Here is a 14,550-nt window from a genome sequence, read left to right on the forward strand (position 1 = left end):
AAGTGCACATAGAAGCCATTTTGCTCGTCTGGTAGGCTTGTGTAACTGGCCAGCTCGCGGCTGGGCTTCCCTTTGTAGTCCGTAATAGTTTACAAGCCTTGCCACATCCGATGAGCATCGGAGCCAGTGTAGTAGGATTCAATCTTAGTCCTGTATTTACGCTTTGGCTGTTTGATGGTTCGTCTGAGGGCATAGCGGGATTTCTAATAAGCGTCCGGGTTAGAGTCCCTCTCCTTGAAAGCGTCAGCTCTACCCTTTAGCTCAGTGTGGATGTTGCCTGTAATCCATGGCTTCTGGGTGGGGTATGTACGTACGGTTACTGTGGGGGCAACATCATTGATGCACTTATTGCAGGGCGTGAGCCAGGTGCCCCAGCGAAGTTGGCTCAAAACAAAAGTGATGTTGGTTACACGTGGATTAATGTGCATTAATTTTGTTTTCACATGCAAAAGTGATTTATTTTGATAAAAATATTTTATCTGGGGCTAGGGCTCCCGAGTGGTGCAACGGTCTAAGGCACTGCATCTCAGTGCTAGAGGAGGCGTCACTACAGACCCTGGTTCAATTCCAGGCTGTATCACAACCTTCCGTAATTGGGAGTCATATGGGTCGGCTCACAATTGGCCCAGCGTGGTTAGGGTTTGGCTGTGTTAGGCTGTCATTATAAATAAGAATTTGTTCACGAACTGCTTGCCTAGTTAAAAAAAAATCCTGATTTGCCTAGTTAAATATAGGTTAAATAAATAAAACATCTGACTTCCCAAAAACTCCGCTTTTACCCGTTCACGTCACGGGACCAAAGTACCCACCACGGTTGAGCTAAATCGAACTCCCTCATTGGTAAATCACTGGGCCGGGCAGAAGACCAATCAAAACGTTTCAAAGTAGAGTTATTTCCGAGTAACCCACTCAGGATGGAGCTCTATGGCGTGTCCACGTTTCTTATGGACATGCAACGCCTCTGCGCGAGGAATGTCAGGTTGTCACTAGTTACCACAGCCACAAAGTCAAAATTGGCTCTATTGAAAAATGTCATGAAAACCAATATGTGCTTTTTGGTCTTCATTTATGCTTAGGGTTATGCATAAGGTTAGTAATGTGGTTAAGGTTAGGTTTAAATTCCAATTTTAAGAAGATAAATTGTAGAAATGGGCGGGGTTTAGCCATAGTTAACACTTTGTGGCTGTGGTAACTCATGACGACCGAACGTCAGTGTCAGATTAAAACGAGTATAGGGTAGTGTAGCACAAATTATAAAGGTTTTAAAATGGCATATAATTCCGGTAGTCCGTATAGAGGAGCTCCACAACAACAACAACAACAACAACAATACAATAACGCAGCGCCGGGACCGGATCAAGGTTTTCTTTGGAATATATTTCAGAGGTGAGGGAAAACACGTCTTTCGTGGCTGGCTATCCGCTTTGGTTTGAGCTTCATTTTGAAAACTGCTGCCACGGCGCATAATTGGCAGAGATAATAATAGCACAATTTATGTTCGGTTCGCATACAAAGTTATTGTTTTCATATTACAACCATGGTTCCATGAGGACATGTATTTGACAGAATGGTTTTTAATTTATTTTAATTTGCAAAAAAATATATACATATTATTGGGATTTATTTTGCCTGTCATTTGGCTCTATATTATTGGGATTTATTTTGCCTGTCATTTGTCTCTAGTAAGTACGTTTTTTTCTCACTTCCTATTTTACTCAATAGCATTATGACATTTTCTTGACACACATACAAGGCCATAATGTTGTTCAATGGGCTTCTTGGAGTTGATTTAGGCAATGGCATCACATTAAAATAATCGAATAATTTACTATCGGTTTCTATTTTGTCGGGCAGTTATCCAATGAGAATAGCTTTGAGGAAACTTTATTTTACAAGAACTGACAAGAGAGCGGCCTTGACAATTTACATACAGTAATAACTGGAAAGAGCTGGCATAAGGTTGTAGTAGAAAAATAGGAAGTTGCTCTTGTCCCTGGTGGTAGTATTGAGTTATGTAATACTGCAGAGGACCCATGGTGCTTTGCTTTCTCTCAACATTAAAATGCTGGAGGCACAGCAAGACCTGAAACACCTTGTTGAATAATTTATAACAGCCAGATAAGACCTAGTTCCAGTTATCTGTATTCCACCACACACTCTCCATCCAATCCAAGCAACTCACTGTGGCTGGAACTCCCTCCCTGGGTCATATGACTTGAGTGGTCAAAGTGTAAATGCATGAGTCACTAGCAACTTGGACCTTTCATAGCATTTCCGCTTGGCATGTGTCGTAGAATGTTCCTTTTCCACTCTCCACCTATAGGATCATCAGATTCCATCACACTGGCATGTCAAAAAATGTGGGCATCAAAGACGGCCTCGAATAGAACAGCAAAGGATCAGTCTAGGATCGAGGCCCAGGTCAACATCTCTGTGACGATACAAACAATTGCTTTCACTGTCTGCCGTTAGTGAATAAGCAATGGTTTAGGGTCATGTTGCCCCCCCCCTACCATGAGAGCCAGCATGACATACACTGCTAAACCATTTGATTGGAGGACTATGTTCTGCCAGGCCTGTCGTAACTTGAATCGCTTCATAGGAAAAACGGAGACAGATTGGGGAAATGTTAAGATTCCAATGGCTGCTGTGCTGCGTACCGATCATTAGTAGGATCTGTTCTGAACACCATTCGGCAAATGGGCAGATGGTTCCAACTTCTGCTTCAGGCCAGGAAAAGGAATCATAATGATGCTCTCGCACTTCATCTCATGTTATGTAAAACCCAGTGAGGTAAGTTAACCTGAGGTAGAGAGAGGAATAACAAGAAGTAGACCGTGTGTAGTTGGACACAGCACAGACCCTACTCTAAAAGTGTTTAATATTAGGTACACCCTCTGACCAACCTTCATCTTCTTACAGTCTGTAGGAAGTCACAAAGTGTCCCTTCGTGGAAACAGGTTTTGTCCCGTCTTGCTATGCAAAGACTGAGGTTTAGTTGGTGTGTTGTTGGGTTTGAGATGTTGCTATGTGAGTCATTCAGGATGGGATGATTGCCCTTCATTTCACAGAGGAGAAGGTTATTCCAGATCTGGAAGGCAAAGCCTCTTATTTCTGTTCATGTTCAACCCACAAAACGTCTCTCACGTCGAAATAGAACGCTTGTACCATTCTTATACTGTTAAATTGGAACATGATTTTACAAATTAGGCTAATTAATTTGTGATGCAACACTTCTGTGACAGATAGCTCTGGGTTCTGAGATTCTACAATAGAATACGATATCTGTGTCTATTGTAAATTCAAAACGAAAACCTTCATTGCATCTCATCTATTTTCCCTCAATGGAAAAGCCTCCTTTCTTTGGCATTGCATGCAAAATATAATAGCTAGCCTGATCCCAGATCTGTTTATGCTGCACTGTACCCAACTCCTATGCTTGTTGTCATGCCAAACATTGCTGGCAAGACTGCACAAACAGACCATAATAGCCCTCTTGCCAACAGTCTGGCTATTACATCATACAGGAGTATAGCACTAGTAACTCGCATCATCACGCTGTTTGTATGCTGTTGCCACCATCACTGATCTGTGATGGTGGCACGGGCGTCCCTGTAAAACGACACTCGTCACCATCCCCGATAAGCCGTCGTCCCTCCCGTCCCGAGATCAGCCCCCACACACACTTTCATTGAATGGAGTGTTGACATTCTGACAAGGGGCTTTACAGCGTGGCTGTAGGATTTCAACAGGGCTCTACTGTGTGTTAATACCGGTTGTCTTGTTTCCCCCCCAGAGTGGACAAGGACAGGAGCGCCGTGATATCAGACACAGAGCTGCAACAGGCCTTATCGAACGGTACGTTCTTACTCCTCTCCACCTCAACACGGCTTCCTTCTCTCATTTCAACACCTGGTTAAGGACTGAGAGATAAGGAAAGTTGGTGGTCTGCACACAAATGTTTTGTTTTTACCTCAAAATGGCTGACCTATCAGGGGAAAAGGTCATCTGATGACACAGGGAGAGTACTTCCTGTATGAGGCAGGAAGTGTCTGACGACGGCTACCACCTGATAATCAACTCAACACCCTCTTGTTGTGGTGATATGACAGAGAGGAGTGGCTTAGCCAACGCCATGAGCGCAACATGACAATCTTCCCACCAGGCTGAATGGCGAGATATGCTCAGTTGAGTCAGTGATGTGACTGAACATCGGGTTTACCTTTGGGCACTTGTTCCAACAAAGCAAACTTTGAGACCATGTTAATAATAACAATTTATTCCGAACCTCAACATTTTGAATCGATCGAGGACTTTGAAAAGGTTTGAATGGATATTCTTCTGACTGTTTTTGGACACTGAAAAATAGTCAGGAGCGATGAAAGAAGCTGTTGTCTGGCAGTAGCCCTGGTTCAGAATACTGATGACTAGGCCGCGTGGAAGGCAGACAGGAACTGTGTTCACACACACAGTCAGTCCAGTTCATTTAGTAGGGCTGTGTCATGATGAGGCTGTGCCAGTGAGACTGTGTGTGACTGACCAAGCTGCTGACTGAATGCAAGCTGTGCCCGTCCTCGGCCGTGCGCTTCACTGACCATGCCCATGGTGTTGTCACTGTCACTCTGATATTCACTCAGATCCTCACTGTCAATCTGACCCTCACCCAAACCTCACTGTTCTCTTCCTCATTCTCTTTTCTTCTTGTAAAACTGCTCTTTTCACCTCTTCTCTTATCGATCCTCCCCTCTTTCGACTCCTCTCCCGAATTCTCATCATCCCCCTTCCCCCTCGTCTTCACTTGTTTCCGCTCATCTTCCTCCTTTCCTTTCTTCTTATCGATCCTCCTCTCTTGGCGCCTCTCCCCACTCTCATCGTCTCCTTCCCCCTTGTTTCCTCTCATCTTCTCAGTGCAACTCCCTGATGAGAAAGTGATAGCCACCCCGCTGTACATCACCAGTCTTTCATTAAAGGGATTGTTTTTTATAGGTGCCGGGGCCTTTTAGCTAGGTCTTCATATTTAACGATCCTCTTACCACCTGCTCTGTCTGCACAAAGCACCTGCCAAAATGTACCCAGACTGATATTTATGTTCTTTGATACATTTTTGGGTTTCGGAGCCCACCACTCTAGTAGTTACTGAAATCGGCAGCATTGCATTCACTGTGCTGAGTAGTTTTGAATGGGAGGTCTGCCTACGTGCCAAGAAAATCTAGACCATCTACTAATAACTATCTCCTGCATTGACTCGTCCTGAATCGCCCCATGAACAGACTGAATAATAACACAGAACAAACATGTCTGGCTTTGACAGGAAATATGCACAATTAGGCTAGGTCCCATGTGGCTCAATTGGTAGAGCATGGCGCACGCAATGCCAGGGTTGTGGGTTCAATTCCCACGGGGGACCAGTATGAAAGAGTAGGATAAATGTATGTACTCACTACTGTAAGTCGTTCTGGATAAGAGCATCTGCTGAATGCCTAAAATGAAATGTTTGTCTAGGGGCAGATTGTCTGGCCTCTGTGGCTCCGTGCTCAGCCCTCTGCCTCCACTAGGTGTCGGAGAGGAAAAGAGGCGATGGGGTGATTTGTCTGTCTCAAGGTCGAGCTCAACCTTGCACATGCAGTTTTTTAGCCTGCCTAGTAAGTGAGAGTGTGTTACTATGTTTCAATTCAAACATGTGTGAGTGTCTCACTGAGCCTCTCCCGTGGGGAGCTGTTCTCTCACTGAGCCTCTCCCGTGGGGAGCTGTTCTCTCACTGAGCCTCTCCCGTGGGGAGCTGTTCTCTCACTGAGCCTCTCCCGTGGGGAGCTGTTTTCTCACTGAGCCTCTCCCGTGGGGAGCTGTGTTGCAGTCACCCTGTTTTTTTTGGTGTTTTTTTTCCATGTCCCTGCTCCTTCTTCATGAGTGAACACCGGGCAACACAGTGAGAAGGCCCAGTGTGGGTACTGCACAGAGGAAACTTTATCTCACAGGCTGTAAAACCAGTCCAGACCCTGTCCCAGCCAGTCCCACCCAGCTGTAAAACCAGTCCAGACCCAGTCCCTGTCCCATCCAGCTGTAAAACTAGTCCAGACCCAGTCTCTGTCCCATCCAGCTGTAAAACCAGTCTAACCCAAGCTGTATTACCAGACTGGTCCCTGATCCAGACCCAATCCAGCTGTATTACCAGACTGGTCCCTGACCCAGTCCAGCTGTATTACCAGACTGGTCCCTGACCCAGTCCAGCTGTATTACCAGACTGGTCCCTGACCCTGACCCAATCCAGCTGTATTACCAGACTGGTCCCTGATCCAGACCCAATCCAGCTGTATTACCAGACTGGTCCCTGACCCAATCCAGCTGTATTACCAGACTGGTCCCTGACCCAATCCAGCTGTATTACCAGACTGGTCCCTGACCCAGTCCAGCTGTATTACCAGACTGGTCCCTGATCCAGACCCAATCCAGCTGTATTACCAGACTGGTCCCTGATCCAGACCCAATCCAGCTGTATTACCAGACTGGTCCCTGATCCAGACCCAATCCAGCTGTATTACCAGACTGGTCCCTGACCCAGTCCAGCTGTATTACCAGACTGGTCCCTGATCCAGACCCAATCCAGCTGTATTACCAGACTGGTCCCTGATCCAGACCCAATCCAGCTGTATTACCAGACTGGTCCCTGACCCAATCCAGCTGTATTACCAGACTGGTCCCTGACCCAATCCAGCTGTATTACCAGACTGGTCCTTGTCATTGCAGAGGAAAGGCTTAATGAGAAGCTGTTCAGTTTACTTCACTGCAAAGCTTTCTCTCTCTTTAAACTATTTAAAAGCTGCGAACTCTTTGGCTTGTCTAAAACCTGGTGAGGACCTAGGATGATCTTTCCTGTCTCTCTCGCTCTCTGAGCAGTGAGGGTGAGTCAGCAAGCATTAGGGAACCCTGATAAATCTCCAGCACTTTCTCCGGGGTAGCAGTTCTGCTGTTACCCAATGCATACCCAAGATAAGAACATAACGGTTGCTTAAGCCACCAGAGTTCTCCACCACTAACACTTGGCCTAATTCCCTCTTCTGGTTGTTCTGTTATGAATGGCCTGGTTCATTGAAGTCCAAAGCTATTAACCTGGCAGTCATCCTGTACGATTTAACTCTTAGTGGCTTTAATGTCCTCATTTGTTTCGCTTATCTTATCTTCTCTCTCTAGGTACATGGACCCCATTCAATCCAGTGACGGTCCGATCAATCATATGTGAGTAGTCTCTCATTGACCCTTGACACACAAACAAACTTGCACAACGACAAGCCTATATTGTCCTGTTGTACTAGCATTGTTGATATGTTTTTCCCATAGCAACCAACAAACCTTAACGTTTGTGTGCAGTGACATGTTTCAACCCGGCTCCCCAGTTAATTGGGAGCATGCAGCCAGTGGAGGCTGCTGGGGGGAGAATGGCTCATAATAATGGCGGGAACGGCGTGAATGGAATGGCATCAAATACATGGAAACCATGGAAACCCTGTGTTTGTCTTTGATACCATTCTGCTCCAGCCATTACCACGAGCCCATCCTCCCCAATTAAGGTGCCACCAACCTCCTGTGCATGCAGCTATCAGCAAAAGGGAGTATTTCCTTCCCACAAACAAGGTGTTTGTTTGTCTCAAAAGGCATATCCGTCTATATTCACACACTGACCTTTTTGATTGGTTAACAAACTTAATTACACCTTCAGCAACTGGATCATTCTGGAGTCTGAGAAGTGTAGTGGAATGTGAATTTTATATATATATCAAAGAAAATACAACTAGTTTTCTATGAAGTTATTTTAAAGCTCACAATAATCCCCCATTTGCTTCCCACTGTACTGGAGCCTACTGTGTAAATCTGTTGTATTCGATTGGCCATCCAGACCTTCCATGTGATGAAGCCCTTTTATTAGGATGTAATTGGATAGAACCACAGGGGAGAGTTCAAACAGGCAAGATTTCTTTAACTCTGTGTCATAACACATGATGTGAGACCTTAGCCCATTGTGTTAGTGTTCCAGCATTGAACTACACTTCCCAGCTGCTCTTTCTCCTTAGTTGTAGTTCTCAGTGGTCTAGACCTATTCAGGGATTCAGGATGTTTTAGATAGAAATGTAATTTATAAAGATGACATGGTGCCTGATTCTATAAGACAGAAGAAAAAAACCCACACCTATTCTACAAAGTGCATTTCTATCAGTGTTATTTTACATCGTTGCACCATACTGAACAGACCCCAACTTGCTCTCACTCATGTCTCCTCTATTGGCTTCCCTTTCACAGCCATGTTTGACAGGGAGAACAAAGGAGGGGTGAACTTCAATGAGTTTGCGGGCGTGTGGAAGTACATCACGGACTGGCAGAACATCTTCCGCACCTACGACAGAGACAACTCGGGCTTCATCGACAAGAACGAGCTGAAGCAGGCACTGACTGGATTCGGTGAGCAGTATGCTTTCCCTATTTGACCATACTGATGGAGGGCCAACCGTTGCATGTATTTGGTTCGCAAGGTCAGCCCCGATATTCCAATGCCCTTCCGTAAGGTATGTGTATGTGCCTAAATGGTTGTGTAGATCAGTGGAGGCTGCTGAGGGGAGAACAGCTCATAAAAATGTCTGGAACGGAGAGAATAGAAGGGTAGCATCACATGGAAACCATGAGTTTCATGTATTTGATATCATCCCACTGATTCTGCTCCAGCCATTACCACAAGCCTGTCCTCCCTAATTAAGATGCCAACCAACCTGTGGTGTAGATATAGTCATGCATTGTTATATATTTTTTTGTCCTTGTATTATTAAAACGAAGTAGTGCTTTGTCCTTTGTGAAGTGAGCAGGATAAAGCCCTATGGATGTTACACATTGGGTAAGGGGTGTTGAACATGTGTTTCTGTGATGTTGACTGTTCTCTGTTCTCCTCCCAGGGTATCGTCTCTCAGACCAGTTCTACAATACTCTCATAGAGAAGTTTGACAGGCAGAGGAAGGGACAAGTGGCCTTCGATGACTTCATCCAGTGTTGTATTGTTCTACAGGTAACTGTTTTAATGGGCCTACTGTGCACATACCACTGGTTGTGTAGGGCTGTAGAATGTACTGTTTTAATGGGCCTACTGTGCACATACCACTGGTTGTGTAGGGCTGTAGAATGTACTGTTTTAATGGGCCTACTGTGCACATACCACTGGTTGTGTAGCGCTGTAGAATGTACCGCTGGTTGTGTAGCGCTGTAGAATGTACTGTTTTAATGGGCCTACTGTGCACATACCACTGGTTGTGTAGCGCTGTAGAATGTACCGCTGTAGAATGTACCGGTGGTTGTGTAGCGCTGTAGAATGTACCGCTGTAGAATGTACCGGTGGTTGTGTAGCGCTGTAGAATGTAGCGCCGTAGAATGTAGCGCTGTAGAATGTACCGCTGGTTGTTTAGCGCTATAGAATGTACCGCTGGTTGTGGAGCGCTGTAGAATGTACCGCTGGTTGTGTAGCGCCCCGGAATGTACTGCTGGTTGTGTAGTGCCCCGGAATGTACCGCTGATTGTGTAGCGCCCCGGAATGTACCGCTGGTTGTGTAGCGCTGTAGAATGTACCGCTGGTTGTGTAGAGCTGTAGAATGTACCGCTGGTTGTGTAGAGCTGTAGAATGTACCGCTGGTTGTGTAGCGCTGTAGAATGTAGCGCTGGTTGTGGAGCGCTGTAGAATGTAGCGCTGGTTGTGTAGCGTCCCGGAATGTACCGCTGGTTGTGTAGCGCTGTAGAATGTAGCGCTGGTTGTGTAGCGCTGTAGAATGTAGCGCTGGTTGTGTAGAGCTGTAGAATGTAGCGCTGGTTGTGTAGCGCTGTAGAATGTAGCGCTGGTTGTGTAGCGTCCCGGAATGTACCGCTGGTTGTGTAGCGTCCCGGAATGTACCGCTGGTTGTGTAGCGCTGTAGAATGTAGCGCTGGTTGTGTAGCGCTGTAGAATGTAGCGCTGGTTGTGTAGCGCTGTAGAATGTAGCGCTGGTTGTGTAGCGCTGTAGAATGTAGCGCTGGTTGTGTAGAGCTGTAGAATGTAGCGCTGGTTGTGTAGCGCTGTAGAATGTAGTGCTGGTTGTGTAGCGTCCCGGAATGTACCGCTGGTTGTGTAGCGTCCCGGAATGTACCGCTGGTTGTGGAGCGCCCCGGAATGTAGCGCTGGTTGTGGAGCGCTGTAGAATGTACCGCTGGTTGTGGAGCGCCCCGGAATGTAGCGCTGGTTGTGGAGCGCCCCGGAATGTAGCGCTGGTTGTGGAGCGCTGTAGAATGTAGCGCTGGTTGTGTAGCGCTGTAGAATGTAGCGCTGGTTGTGGAGCGCTGTAGAATGTACCGCTGGTTGTGGAGCGCTGCAGAATGTACCGCTGGTTGTGTAGCGCTGTAGAATGTACCACTGGTTGTGTAGCGCTGCAGAATGTACCGCTGGTTGTGTAGCGCTGTAGAATGTAGCGCTGGTTGTGTAGCGCTGTAGAATGTAGCGCTGGTTGTGGAGCGCTGTAGAATGTACAGCTGGTTGTGGAGCGCTGTAGAATGTACCACTGGTTGTGTAGCGCTGTAGAATGTACCACTGGTTGTGTAGCGCTGTAGAATGTACCGCTGGTTGTGTAGAGCTGTAGAATGTACCGCTGGTTGTGTAGAGCTGTAGAATGTACCGCTGGTTGTGTAGCGCTGTAGAATGTACCGCTGGTTGTGGAGCCTACATTGTTAGCCCAGTATATACAGCCCATATTGAGATTGGACTTTGGGTTGGTTCAACATGGCATCTTTTCATTTATGTACATGACATTTTCGAGACTATTTTCAAATTAGATTTCTGACCTTGGTCCAGTGGTTTTTCCTGGCCATACTGTTGTCTGTAAATTAATTAAGATGTTTTTAGCTGGTTTCCCAGACACAGAAAGCCTAGTCCTGGACTAAACTCTTTCAATGGATAATCTCCATTTTGAATGTTTTCTTTTAGTTCTGGACTCTGCTTAATCTGTCTGGGAAAGTGGACAACAAGGTTTATTAAACAGAAATGGCATCTGTACTGGCTAGTATGTTTTAAGTCAAGATCTTCGTCTCTCCAGATCCACTGTAATATTATCTTCAATTACTTATTTTTTGTATTATTCTTTTTCATTTGTCACTTTCAGAGGTTGACCGACGTGTTCAGGAGGTACGACACGGACCAAGACGGCTGGATCCAGGTTTCCTATGAACAGTATCTATCCATGGTGTTCAACGTTGTATAGTAAAGACAAGAGCAGAACTGGACACAATTGTGCCAAAGCCAAATCCTTCCCACCTCCACAACATGTCTTCCTGGATAAAGATGACCAAAACACAAGTGGACTGGGACTCTGGGTTAGGATATAACAACATTACGTACTGTCTGTCATTGTTTATAATGTTTGTTTAATATCTGAATCTTATCTTGATAATGGTAAAGGCCTGAATATCTGTGTTTAAGGTAAACCTGCATTGTACATATCATTTAGGACAAATAACTGCATGCTTCCGGAGGACTTCTGCCAATGTTCAAAGCATGCCCTCTATCTCAGATCTATTTTGCTGAAGCCATGTTTACAAACACTGTGACAGCAGGTTATGGTGGGGCACAAAGCCTGCTTTTAGATTCACTGACATGCCAGCTAATGCCATATTTCTATAGTCTTATTTTTAATCAGCAAATGCATTTAAAAAAACAAAGTTAGAGCCTATTAGGATTTGAGGTAAAATAAGCGTATGCTTTTGTATTGCTTTTTTTGTGTGTGCATGATGCCTTAAACTGTATAAATGCAAGATTAACATCTTTTGTTAAAAAAGAAACCTGAAAAAAAGTTGTGAGCTCTGAATTGAACGTGTGGTGTGCAAAGACTAAACAGTTTTGCTGTTGAGGCAACAGTGTAACTTATTACTGTATACAATTATTGACGGAAGATAGTCAATGTGGTCCTCTGTAGCTCGGTTAGCAGAGCGTGGTGCTTGCAAGGCCAGGATAGTGAGTTTGATTCCTGAGACCACCCATACAATATGTTAAATATATGCATGAAAGCCAGTGCTAAATGGCATATTATACGATGAATGGATAAAATTGTCATGATTTATTGTATGGTACAAACCTTTGAAAGATTTGTGAAGAGGTAGATTTAGTCCGAGAGGAGTAGAGCCCCACAGTGGAGGTGTTGTAAAAGCCATAAAACCTAATGGTGACAAAGGGAAATGGTTCCAATTGTTTTTCCAAAGGGGATTTTACGAAACCGGTACATTTTGACAATTTATTAATTACTACATTTAGTTAACATTAGATCGTTAATCCACAGATTCTTACCTTTGCCTAGATTTGGCAGTCTCGTCCAGATCATCATCATGGGCTCCCGAGTGGCGCAGCGGTCTAAGGCCCTGCATCTCAGTGCAAGAGGCATCCAGGTTGAATCACATCCGGCTGTGATTGGGAGTCCCATAGGGCAGCGCACAATCGGCTCAGTGTCATCCGGGTTAGGGTTTAGCCGGGGTAGGCTGTCATTGTAAAAAATAATAATTTGTCCTTAACTGACTTGGCTAGTTAAATAAAAAGCAAATACATTTGTAGTTCTTTATGATAGCCACATTAGCATTTCATTTGTTGGGGATAAATACAGATGAATATATTGATAAGTCACCTTGTCCGAGAGAGATTTAGAAGGTTATCAAAACATCACACCAGGGCAAGCTTACATGAAACAAAGCCCTTATTTTAAGTGCTTCTAAAGTCCCCTATGGGAGAAATGAATGGTGGAACAACAATTGGAACCATTTCCCTGTTTGACTGCTAGGTTTTATGGGTATTGTGGTACTCTATAGGTGGTTAAACCAAAGGTACTTCTAACGTGTGGTTAAGCACTTCTCCAGAAAATGAACCTCTGTACAGTGATGTGCACTGCAGTGCAAGAAATTGCGCAACTTTGCCCTCTCCTGTCTGCTTTGGTGTATTTACACCGGTACATGCTCCAATTATGTACAGTATCTTCCTTCCACGTTTGCTAAGTTTCTGGGGGAACTTGCGAGGTGTTGCACATTGTTAGTAAACATTTGAAAGTTTGCAATTTTAATGTCGTTTGTAGATATGCACAAGAACATTAACTTTAAATTAATTTAGTTTCTGTGAGCTCAGCAGTTTAAGTTTTAATTTTTGCTTATCAAGCACATTTGGGGCGGCAGGTAGCCTAGTGGTTAGAGCGTTGGACTAGTGACAAAAAGGTACTTCCCGAAAAGTTGCTAGATCGAATCACCAAGCTGACAAACTACAAATGTCGTTCTGCCCCTGAACAAGGCAGTTAAACCACTGTTCCTAGGCTGTCATTGAAAATAAGAATGTGTTCTTAACTGACTTGCCTAGTTAAATAAAAGGTAAAATAAATAAACATCTATGGCCCGTCAGAGGCCATAGTGTTTTATTAGCTAGCTAGAAATCCGAGCTGTCAAGCTGCTACTGCTCTAGGCTGGTTACTTCTGAGTCTTCTGAGACACTTCAGCCGGAGAGGAATCAGAGAAAGGTAGCTAGCTACGTTGAACAACACAGCTGTCTCATATATGCAATGACATGTCTCTGGCAGAAGAGGGCAGCAACGACTTGCTTTCAGACCAGATGACATGGGGCAGTGGCATGTTTGTTCATTGCGGTGACTAAGGAGCCTAGTATAATATTTTAGACATCCTATGTATCACAGCATGTGGGTTTGTGTGTTGAGTTCTGCACTCAATTTACTGACCCTGGCTTCCCTTGAGTTGGGCTATGAAATTGCAGTCAATATTGAACAACAACAGACTACACTACTTCAAATCTTATACAACACTACATGATTGTATTATGTGGAAATGTGTTTTGGCTCATAAACTTTTTTATTTTACCAGGTTTAGTTGACTGAGAACACATTCTCATTTACAGCAACAACCTGGGGAATAGTTACAGGGGAGAGGGATGAATGAGCCAATTGTAAAAACTGGGGATGATTAGGTGACTGTGATGGTATGAAGGCCAGATTGGGAGTTTAGCCAGGACATTGGAGTTAACACCCCTACTCTTACAATAAGTGCCATGGGATCTTTAGTGACCACAGAGTCAGGCCACTAGTTTAACGTCCCATCTGAAAGACAGCACCCAACAAAGGGCAATGTCCCCAATCACTGCCCTGGGGCATTGGGATATATTTTTTTTTAGACCAGAGGAAAGGGGGCCTCCGACTGGCCTCCCAACACCACCTGGTCTCCCCTCCACAGACCAACCCTGCTTAGCTTCAGAAGTAAGCCAGCAGTGGGATGCAGGGTGGTATGCTGCTGGCTAACTGTTGAGGTTATGATTGTAGGATGGCTGGGGTGATGTAGGATCTCCCATCACTTTTGGATGCAGCTGCCTTACTGACCCGTGTTCAGACCATAAACATGTCATGTCAACTGTACTCTCTTTGCCACAAGCCATGCCCTGTTCCAGTTTTGAGGGCCATTTCTTTCTATGTGCTGTAGTCTCTCTCCAATTGTTGTGCAGTGCCCGGGTGGACTGTGATGGTG

At 45.0% G+C, this 14,550-nt stretch overlaps 1 protein-coding gene across 2 annotated transcripts; it reads left to right on the plus strand.

Moving 5' to 3' along the window:
* Positions 1 to 1,184: 1,184 nt before the first annotated feature.
* On the plus strand, positions 1,185 to 13,083 carry pdcd6 (programmed cell death 6). Of its 2 annotated transcripts, XM_029626206.2 has the most exons (6): positions 1,185 to 1,386; positions 3,797 to 3,858; positions 7,189 to 7,233; positions 8,293 to 8,451; positions 8,937 to 9,046; positions 11,157 to 13,083. In XM_029626206.2, the coding sequence occupies exons 1-6, from the start codon at positions 1,268 to 1,270 to the stop codon at positions 11,253 to 11,255; spliced, it is 594 nt and encodes a 197-aa protein (XP_029482066.2). In that variant the 5' UTR covers positions 1,185 to 1,267; the 3' UTR covers positions 11,256 to 13,083. The 2 variants fall into 2 exon arrangements, with proteins under 2 accessions (XP_029482066.2, XP_029482068.1); XM_029626208.2 differs by lacking the exon at positions 3,797 to 3,858 and having other exon boundaries at positions 1,315 to 1,386.
* The last annotated feature ends 1,467 nt before the right edge of the window (positions 13,084 to 14,550 follow it).

The sequence above is a fragment of the Oncorhynchus nerka genome, linkage group LG22, assembly GCF_034236695.1.
Source record: "Oncorhynchus nerka isolate Pitt River linkage group LG22, Oner_Uvic_2.0, whole genome shotgun sequence".
Lineage (NCBI taxonomy): Eukaryota > Metazoa > Chordata > Actinopteri > Salmoniformes > Salmonidae > Oncorhynchus > Oncorhynchus nerka.

Excerpts from the sequence above, each read along its gene's own strand:
- pdcd6 (XM_029626206.2), top strand. The coding sequence starts at position 1,268 with ATGGCATATAATTCCGGTAGTCCGTATAGAGGAGCTCCACAACAACAA. Across the intron at positions 3,859-7,188 it reads GCAACAGGCCTTATCGAACG|GTACATGGACCCCATTCAAT; the intron begins GTACGTTCTTAC and ends TTCTCTCTCTAG. Across the intron at positions 9,047-11,156 it reads AGTGTTGTATTGTTCTACAG|AGGTTGACCGACGTGTTCAG; the intron begins GTAACTGTTTTA and ends TGTCACTTTCAG.